The 10,624-nt window shown below is 46.6% G+C and overlaps 1 protein-coding gene across 1 annotated transcript in view; it reads right to left on the reverse strand.

Moving 5' to 3' along the window:
* The window catches only part of EHD4 (EH domain containing 4), a 55,023-nt gene that overhangs the window by 44,078 nt on the left and 321 nt on the right, over nt 1-10,624 (reverse strand). The window contains exon 2 of the mRNA XM_019519062.1: nt 4,102-4,111. Within this exon, the coding sequence (XP_019374607.1) occupies nt 4,102-4,111 (10 nt within the window). The remainder of the gene's footprint in view (nt 1-4,101; nt 4,112-10,624) is intronic.

The following is a 10,624-nucleotide window of genomic DNA, read 5'->3' on the forward strand; positions in this document are numbered from 1 at the left end:
CCCCCCCCCAACCGCTTGTAGCTCTGTCCCATGGCCCTCCCTGTCCCGGCTGGTCAGCACCTGCCTCAGCCCCATTCCCTCCCTCAGTGTAAAAGCCTTTATCTGCATCTGTCCCCCAACTCCCACCCCTTCCACCACACCAGACTCACCAGTTGGATGCAGCTCTTCAAGCTGAAGAGCTACATATCAGAAATTGGATCAGTATTGTCTGATATGCCTCCTTTAAAAAAAAAAAAAAAAAAAAATCGGCTATCGTATCGGCCCCACAAATCTCTATCGGTGCACTCCTGCTAGATCACGTTCCTATTACAAATTACAAGGTCAGAAACCTGCTAGGTACCTAGACAAAGGAGGCCTTGATCCCAGCAATTCTCCTTTTCCAAGCTTCCCTTTGGAAATGTAGTCTTCAGCAAATTGCTGGACATTAATAACACCCTGGGAATTGAGTACGAGTTGAAAGGTACTGAGTACCCTTCAGAATCAGGCTCTAAAGTATGGACTGTCATCACAGCAATGTATTTGTGTAAACTCGAGGCTTAGTGAAAAGAGACAAGAGCTGAACTTCAGAATCAGGTACCTACATCTGTTTTTGCTGGAAAACCTAAGGATCTCTGGGGGTTTCAGGTCCCTAAATCGGTTAGGACAGCTTCTATTAATTGCCCTCTTGGATTTAGATGCCTAAATTCCATTCAACTGCCATTTGGGTCCTTGGGTTCCTTTGTGAATCTCACCCAGTTTTGTTCACACTCACAGAACAAGTATGTGACCCAGCTCACAACAGAACCCAGCTCGTGATTCACAATTGTTTGCTTTACCACACTCCCTAGGTACAAAAGAAGAAAGCCCAAGATCAGTCCCACTGAAAGTTAGAAAAACCTATATAAACACATGAAAATACATAGATTTTAAGGCCAACATCCTCATGGCTTTGTCAGGAATGATCAAGAGAGAGGAAGTTCAAAAGAATTTGCAGGAAGTGTATTTAAAAATAGTATACATCTCACCGGCACCCATTCACACAATTCATATCCTGTTGATGGAAAGGCCTTCTCATCATCCTTTGCCTCGACCTAAGTTGACCAATCAACTTCCTGTATTTCCAGAGTGGTAAGGTATTGCTGAGCCCCCTTTTCAGAGCTGGAAGCCAAACTGTGGGGCCCTTCTTTTCAAAGTTACCAGTTGCTATAGGTTAGCCTGAGTTCCTGACCTGGATTAGCCATTTAAAGTACATTGCTTCAGTTATACCAAACTATAATATTGGCACAAATTGACTAGCTCTTCGCAGTTGTTCTGACATGATGAGACAAACGGAAGTCTTGTTTCTTCTCTACTGGCAACTCCACCCAAACTTACCAAGTGTCTCACTTCTATTTTTGTTTAAGACCTAGGCTCTTCAATTCTGAGAGAGGATGTTTTGTTCAAGTGTGGGAATTCAGCTCTTAATAAAAACTCATGACATTTGAGGTAAGTGACAGGGAAGTTTTATTTTACAAAGTCACGGAGGTTAAAAGGTATAAGAAATCTTGTCAGAAGCAAGGTGAATGTGGGGCCATTCCCAATTCTGTCTTACTATGAGGATAAATATACTCATGTACCCTTTGTAAATCCTCTATTTTATGTATGTAATGTTGAGTTCACAGAAAACTTGACAGGGGCTAAGGCAAAAAAGGTAGAGTTAAGTATATCATTGCACCCTTTGGGAAATACTAGATGGAATACCAAAGCACAATATAGCAAGCTTAAGAGAAAAAAAATCAGATTTACATTCTGGATTGTTTTGTCCTTTAATTTTTTTTTTAAGTCACTTGTGTAAGTTTGGGATATATTTTAGAGAGAGAGAGAGAGAGAGAGAGAAATATATAGGAGACCCTCGCCATTCATGGGGGATCTGTTCTGCAGATCCCCGCAAATGGCGAAATCTGCGAATACTGACATGGCTTCCTGTCAGACCCTACAGCTACCTCCTGATTGCCCCTTGGGAGAGGCTGGAAACGTGGGGCTCCCCCACAGCACCTGGGGACTGACCGCGACTGCTTCCAGGGGAGAAGATGCTGTCGCCACCCCCCTCCCTGGTGCTCACTCTCCTCCTGCTCGGCTCTGCCCTTCCCTCCCCGTCTCTTGCGGCACTCCATGCCTGGCTTAACTGCAGAGGCAGGAGCTCAGTGCAGCGCCAGAGGGAGCCGCAGCGGCACTCACCCAACCTGCCTAGTTGGTGTGGTGCACCACAAACATTCGAATCAGCAAACAGCATATTCGCAAATAGCAAGGGTTCCCTGTTATATATATATACATATAGATATAAATAGAATATCTAACTAAAGATATATTTAAGAATTTTATATATATTTTAAGAATACTTAAATCTCACCCTGACATCAAAATGCATCTCATATGACAACAGTTTGGAATAGGCTAGGGTGTAAATGACAGAAGTAATGAAGATGACTACAAAGGCATATGGGCTAATTCCTGTCCTCATCTTTGCTTTATAGATTCCAGTTTTCACCAACCCCTCCTCTTCCTTCCTTCCTTGTAGCAACCACACAAAAAAAGAAAAAAAAATAGTAGGATTAAAACAATGTTGGCAAGCAACATATAACCAAAATTAGAATTATTAAAAAAATGGGGATAAGAGAGGTAATATGATTGATATGTCTCTCAAATTACAAAAAAAATATTTTGCTCATTTTCATATTCATCAGCATTCTCAGATGCTGAAATAAAACAGTACTCAGTGAAAGTGGCCAGTTTAGTTTCTTTGCCTCAGTTGCACAAAAAAGTTAACAGTATCAATAGTATCACCGTCATAGTACTTACGGTTGGAAGGGATCTAAACAGATCATCAGGTCTGACCTCTGCCCCAGCCAGGGACGGGTGCTGGACTCATATCACCTCAGCCAAATATCTGTCCAGCCTCCTCTTGAAGACCCCCCAAGGTAGGAGAGAGCACCACCTCACTTGGAAGCCCATTCCAGAGCCCGGCAGCCCTAACCATAAAGTAATGTCTCCTGATGTCCAGCCTGAACCTTCCCTCTAACAATTTGTGGCCATTATTCTTTGTTATCTCAGGTGGTGTGCGGGGGAACAGAGCTTCCCCCCAATTCCTGCTGGTTCCCCCCTGGTGAGTTCGTAAATGGCCACCAGATCCCCTCCCAGCCTTCTCTTGTGGAGGCTGAATAGGTTCAGGCCCTTTAGCCTCCCTTTGTAGGGCCTGCCTTGCTGCCCCTTGACCATGCGAGTGGCCTTCCTCTGGACCCTCTCAATGCTAGCCACATCCCTCTTGAAGTGCGACACCCAGAACTGGATGCAGTACTCCAACTGTGGCCTGACCAATGCTGCATAAAGGGGAAGGATTGCCTCCCTGGACCTGCTTGTGATACATCGGTAGATGCATGACAAGGTGTGGTTAGACTTACTGGCCGCTTCCTTGCATTGGTGGCTCATGTTCATCCTGGAGTCAACAATGACTCCAGGATCCCTTTTTGCCACTGTGTTGACAAGAAGGGTGTTCCCCAACCTATAGGTGTGTTGCTGGTTCCTTCTTCCTAGATGCAGTACCTTGCACTCATCTGCATTGAACTCCATCCTATTCTCATCTGCCCACCTCTGCAACCTGTCTAGATCTAGCTGGATTCTGTCTCTCCCCTCCAGCGTGCCCACCTCGCCCCACAACTTGGTGTCATCAGTGAATTTGAACAGTGTGTTTTCCACACCCACATCCAGATCGCTGATAAAGATGTTGAACAGTACGGGCCTCAGAACCAAGCCCTATGGGACTCCACTGCCCACATCCCTCCAGGTCGAAAACGACCTGTCCACCACCACTCTCTGGGTGCGACCATCTAGCCAGTTTCCCACCCATCTGACTGTGTAGCCATCAATGCCACAGTCACCATGTTTTTTAAGAGAATGTGGTGGGAAACCATGTCAAAGACCTTCTGAAAGTCCAGGTGACAACCACCCCGACACCCTTGTCCAGGCACTTTGTGATCTGATCATAAAAAGAAATCAGGTTAGTCAGGCAGGACCTGCCCTCAGTGAACCCATGTTGGTTGCCCCTGAGCTTTACTTCCCCTGCTGGACCCTTGGAGATGTGCTCTTTGGTCTTCCCAAGGAGTGAGGTAAGACTGACTAGCCTATAATTGCTGGGGTCCTCTTTTCTCCCCTTCTTGTAAATGGGGACCACATTGGCCCTTTTCCAATCCTCTGGTACCTGGCCAGTGCCCCACAAGCGCTCATAGAGCCATGCCAGGGGTCACACTATGACCTCCGCCAATTCCCTCAGCATCCTTGGGTGAAAACCATTTGGACCTACTGCTTTAAACGTGTCCAGCCCCTCCAGTAAGTTCCTGGAGTTAGTTAAGTTCCCAGAATTAGTTAAGTTCCCTAACTAGGTCATCCCTGACCCTAGACATAGCAGTGCCTCCCCAGGGTCTGTCCACAGTTCTAGTGGGGCAGATGTCCTGGTCCCTATTCAGGAATATGGAGGCAAAGAATTCATTAAAGAGGTCAGCTTTTTGATTTGCCACAATCACCAGATTGCCAAGCCTATCCTGTAGGTGCCCCATATTACCTGGTGCCTTCTTCTTACTTCCTATGTATTTGAAAAAGGACTTTTTATTATTCTTAATTCTGGTTGCTAGCCATCTCTGCCTTGACCTTCCTAACAGCCTCCCTGCAGTCCCGAACAACGGAGGTGTAATCCTGCTTGGTGATGGCCCTTTGCTTCCTCTGCTTGTACACCTCCTTTTTTGCCCTCAGGCATCCCTGGATGCCTTTGCCGAGCCATGGGGGCTTCTTAGCACTTCTGCCCTGCTTGGTGTGCATTGGGACCAACTCCCTTTCATCTCCTTGAGGAACACCCACCCGTCTTGGACTCCCATCTCATTGAAGCTCTGAGACCCCAATGCCTCTCCTACTAACTTTCTTAGCTTACAGAAGTCAGCCCTCCTGAAGTTGAGGACCTCTGCCTTGCTGCTTGCTTTCACCACCCTGCACTGTATAGTAAATTCCAGCAGGCAATGATCACTGTTGCCCAGGTAGTCGAGTACCTGCAGACCCCTCACCAGGCTGTCACCTGTGGCAAGGACCAAGTCCAGCAAGGCATTTCCCATGCACCTCCTGGCCCTGTATCCTGGCTAGGAACCTATGTGAGCGGGCAGACCTGGCTGACTGCTCCTCCCAGCAGATGTTTGGGTAGTTCAGGTCACCCATGACAACCACATCCCTTGACTTTACTGCCTCCATGAGCTGACCTGAGAATTCCCGGTCCAGCTCGTCCCCCGGTGAGGCGGTCTGTAGTAGACGCACACTATCAAGTCCCTTTCCCCACACCCCACTTGCATTCTTACCCAGAGCACCTCAGTTTCTCCCTTTTCCGACCCCATCCTGATCACTGAGGATGGGTGATCATCAAGGGTGACTTTGAAGTATTATTAGGAACATGTAAATATTTTTAAAATTATTTTAAATCCAAACAAAATCACATTAAATTGGCTCAATTTTTTCTGAATCTATTCTTCCTGCACAGGTTTGTTATGGAAGGGGTGGTGTGTTTACTAATGAGAAGTATACTCCTGAAATTATGAGCAATGTCCTTTTTGTTTTAATTGAAACCACATATACTTGCATATGTATTATGTTAAAACTGTATAAAAACTAAATTTCAATTAATGCTTTTACATATGAAGCTACAAATCCAACAAGCAGTCCTAGCAGTAGGCTATTGTTGACCCTTCTGGATCACGGTGTATACATGAGTGGTCACTGGGACCTTCGACATGCATGCCTAGGCAGGAGCATGGAGGAGTTGAGGCTGCCCAGACCTTCCTCCCCAGCTTTAGACCATAGAGGCAGAAACTAAAGGCCAGACCAAGTCCAAAAGTTTGGTGCCTTGATGGCTGTAGTGCTGTTTGGTGCCACAATTGCTTTGCAACATTTTGCATTGTGTGTGGCAGAGCTAAATGACTCAAGAAACAACAGTTTGCTTTGATCCAGCAGATTTTTTTTAAGCCAGGCTGCACTAACAGATTTCTTAATAATTTGCTCGGCCACTGATTCAGCAAAATACATAAGCATGTGCTTAACTTTAATCACATGCCTTCAACTTTTCATGTGCTTAAAATTAAGTGTTCTGGTGCATCAGAAATCAAAAAGAATACAAAGAGTGCTTCATTGGTATTTGGAAAGGATGGCAAATTATCCATTTTTTAAAATCTCAGTCCTTGAGAAACAAGATCATTAAATGAAGAAGGAAGAACAGTGTGGATTTATTACTCTGATTTAAAACCAAACTTATCTGTGGAAGGGTTGCTTGCCCAAGGGGGCTGGACCTGATTATCTCGAGGTCCCTTCCAGCCCCTAACATCTATAAATCTGTGAAACAGAAAAAATCCCTTAAACTTATTGGTAAATATTTGTAATAATAAATGATTTCCCTTCCTTTCAGCATAAACTCTACACATACCTCATAACTAAATAATAGTTTAGGGAATGCAGTCAAGATAACAGCAGGCTACACACAGGGTGGTGGCATCAAAACTAAATTTTTAAGACAAGAAGTACACTGGTTTAGAAATATAGTATGAGATGGCTCCCAGGCCCAAGAAGCAACTTTCAGCTAGATTATTTATATACTGGCATTCAACTTGTTAAGGCAAGCAATGGAGCAGTAAGAAAATAAATCTTTTTTTACTTCTCTTATTTGAAGAAAAAAGGCTCACTTAAATTTGGCTTTAATTATTGCCTCAAATCCCATAAACATTTATGCACATACGCATACATCTGAACAGGTTTAAACTGTACATAAGCATTTTCAGGATTGGAACAAGTAAGGAAACCATGTTCAAGATTTCAATGCATACTTGCACGTAAGGGAAGAGGAAAAGACTTAGACAAATAAACATGGGAAGACAACTGGATTGACTATATAAGTAAAGATAAGGGTGAGTCTAAGTGTTTGCAAGATCTGGACCTTAAGTGTTTTAACAGGAAAACCACAATAGTAAGGATCCTTTTAATTGTTTTATATTGCTATTAAAAGAATAAGCATAAGCAACAGAAGCACTGCACAATTTGAAGGAGGACTTAAGTGAACTTTACAGACATAAGAACAGGTCAAAATTCGAACCTGGTAGCCTCTCTACTACTCCTTGAAAACTACAGAACCACTGTGCTGGGGGAAAAGTCTTTAGTACAATTTATGAGGAAAAAATGAAAAAAGGGTTTTTCAGCTTTGTATAATTAGCGTGTGAAATAACTATGGATTTTTTTTATACCCTAGACAAGGGGTGGGCAATTATTTAGGCCGGAGAGTTTTGGTGAGCTGTTGTGAGCTGGATCAGTACCCTGGCCCTTCCCTGCAGCCCCACCCACCCAGTTACCCTGGGCCAGGCTGGACCAGCACCCCTCCAGTACCCTCCCTGGGCTGGACCAGCACCCCCACCTCCAGCCACAACATCTCACCAAAACTTCTGGAGTGGCTTTGCCCTGGGGCCCAGCCCCGTGCTATCACCCCCAGGCCATCCTGACCGCAGCCCCAGGGTCTCCATGGAGACAAGCCTTGTACCTACATGGGCAAGGCATGCTTGGCTGAATGGATGGGATGGGGTAGTGGGTGGGTGAGAAGCAGCACCCCCAGACATGGGTCTGGGGTGCAAAGGCACCAGAACTGGGACCAGCAGCAACACTAGTGGCAGCAGCCAGAAGGAGCCACCACTGGGGCTGCTGGGAATCGGAATCTGATCACTGTACTACCTCAGCTCCACTGCGCACCCAGGGGCAGTGGGACTGGCTACACACCCCACAGCTCAGGCTGTCCCCCATGCCTGGGCCAGGTGGGCAGACATAAAATCCCTTGGTGGGCTGGATCTAGCTCACTGGCTGTATTTTACTCACCCCTGCCCTACACAACTGCAGAGTCATAAGAAACCCCTCTAGTTCCAAGTAAATATTTGAAGTAACAGAAGAATTTCTGAACATCCCCCAAATCTGCTTTTAAAGGTATTTTTAAAAAGTCTATCTTTAATTGGTGCAATTTCTATTAAAATCTATCAAAAAACTTTAATAAAATTTATCCTGATGAACAGATCCAGATGAACAGACAAGTGGCAGGAGCTGCCCCCCACCCTTTCCTGTGCCCCCCAGAAGAGCTGTGGCTCACGCCCGCCCTGGCTGGGCAGTGCCTAACCCAGCTCCACTCCCTCCCTCACCGCAGGGGACATTGATGTGCCCCCCCACATCCCTTCCCTCCCTGTCCTCCCATTTTACCACAACACACTTATCAGCTTATCAGCTGATATTTAAGGAGGCATATCGGCCATCGGTATCTGCCCCTAAAATTGCTATTGGTGCACCCCTATAAACCAGTGATATTTGCTTTATAGCTCTAGGACACTAGGGCTACAGACAAACAGTCAAAAAACCAGAGGCTGAATTGAGTCAATCTTTGAAGCTTAGTCTAAACTGCATAGATTGAACCAATAAGCAATTGAACAGACATTCATTTTTGAAACCGCAAAGGCAACCAGATGCCTGCAGTGGCCCATACCACTAGCTGGGGGGTGAAAAAGCACACCTCCCAACCTGCCAGCCACTGCAGAAAGGAAGGGAGGGAAGTTGCGAGGGAAACCCTCAGAGGTATCCCCCCGCTGGGTACTCAAGCAGAAGGGGGCAAAAGGGGTGGCAAGGGCCGAGCCCAGCCCAGCCCAGAGGGCTGAGTACATGCATGGGGAGGTTTAAACCCCCACCCTGGCAACCCCATCTGGGATCTGCATGGTGGGGGTGGAAAGGTAAGCCCTCAGAGGCTTGCCCCACCTCTCCCAAATCTCTGTTCGACCAGGGAGGGGGCAATGGGGAGGACACACACAAATCTCTGAGACCTTCCCTTCTCCCCTCACCACCACCAGGCAGATTGCAGCTGGGGTCTAGTGCTAGGGTTTTTCCCCCCTACCCTCTTTTCTGTCAGCCACAGCAGTGATATGACTCTGACTATGGAGCAGAATGGCAGGGCAGACAGTACAGTACTACAAAATGTCCTGGGATGCTGGAGGACTGAGAGTTAACTTGAATCGGGAGGGGATCTGGGACAGAAGAACCATAAACTGGTCTGATCTAAATCAGTTAAGTCTGATACTACATCCAACCAGGTTTGTCATAGACTGTTTTTTGCCATTTTTAAAGTAATTTATGTCACTGGACTATTGTTCTGTTACAACTTTAAACCAATTTCTGATCACTTAATCCAGTTCGTGTATAACGGCTGTCCTTAGCCTAGCTATCTGTTCTATATTATACATACCAGGTTTATTTTTTTAAGGGTAAATATCAAACTACACATAATTTCAAACCAGATAGAAGTGTTTTATTTTATCAAGGTTTGTGTCATCAACTAGTGAGAGAGGGTTCGCCATGTTAATATGAAATGAGGCAGAGGGTGTGTAAGAGATGCACCCTGTAGGCTAACTAAATAAGATATTTATCAAGCAAAAACTACTCTGAATTCAAGGTCACAAAAGCTTGTGCTATATATGTTAGTTAGTTAGTCCACGAGTTGTCAGCCAGGGTTATGCATACCCCTGGGGGTAACTGGAATGGTTCTAGGGGGTATGCGCAGGTGGGCAGAGATGGAGCACTGCTGCCTCCCAAGGCCAGGGCTAGGGCTAGGGCCAGGGCCAGGGCCAGGGCCAGGGCAGCATGCAAACTTCCCTGCCCTGCAGAGGGGTGCCACGGCTCCTGTTCCGCCCCAGTCCTGCTCCTGGGAGGTGGCGGTGGCGCTCTATCCCTGCCTGCCCTGCGCACCATCCCTGCCTCCCCGCTCTGTGTTTGGCTGCGTGCCACCCACTCCCTACTCTGCATCCAGCCGCTGGGGGTACTCAGACTAAAGAAGGCTGAAAACCCCTGAGTTAGTTTCTAATATGCTGATCTTCCCTGCTGGCCTCAACTAGTGACAGGCCTCTTGGCTATCCCTGGTTACATTTACTTGAAGTGAGTTACTGCTCAAGGTTAGTGGGCATGTTACTGTAGCAAAACTGAAGTATATTTGTCTTGGGTGGTGGCATTTGCTACTTAATTTTTCATAGGAGAGGGCCAGGAGTGGCTGGAAGATCAGTTAGCAGGTGAGTGGCAGAAAGATCTTTACCATGGAGAGGGAGATAATGGGGCAGAGATATCTACAATGAAATGGAGGCAACAGAAAATGGGTCCTCTTTGACAGGAGACAGGCAGTCAGCTTTTGTTCCTATGAAGTCAGGACAAGGTGGCACCTACCGGACTAAGGAGTTAAGAGAGGTTTTCTCTTTGGTAGACTACTTCAGTTGCTGCCCCTGAGGTGGGAAATCACTGGCATGTAATCCAGGTACTGGAGCCTTTATCAGGTAACCGTGGGGCAGATGGGGACATGACAGGGACCTTATCCATACGTCTGTGTCTGTGTAGGGGGTGTGCACGCATGCCTGTGTCTGCGTGGACGTGTGTGCGCCTGCTCACGCCTGCCTGTCTCTACGGGCCTGCGTATGCACAAGTGCCCATCTCCCTGGGCCTGTGTGTGGGCGAGGAATATCCCAAAAGTGCGATATTCACCCAGTCAAGAGATGCTTCCGCGCGGAAGGGACGGGTGCCCGGGGGC

This window comes from Gavialis gangeticus, unplaced genomic scaffold (genome assembly GCF_001723915.1).
Source record: "Gavialis gangeticus isolate Ggan-Ray unplaced genomic scaffold, GavGan_comp1, whole genome shotgun sequence".
Classification (NCBI taxonomy): domain Eukaryota; kingdom Metazoa; phylum Chordata; order Crocodylia; family Gavialidae; genus Gavialis; species Gavialis gangeticus.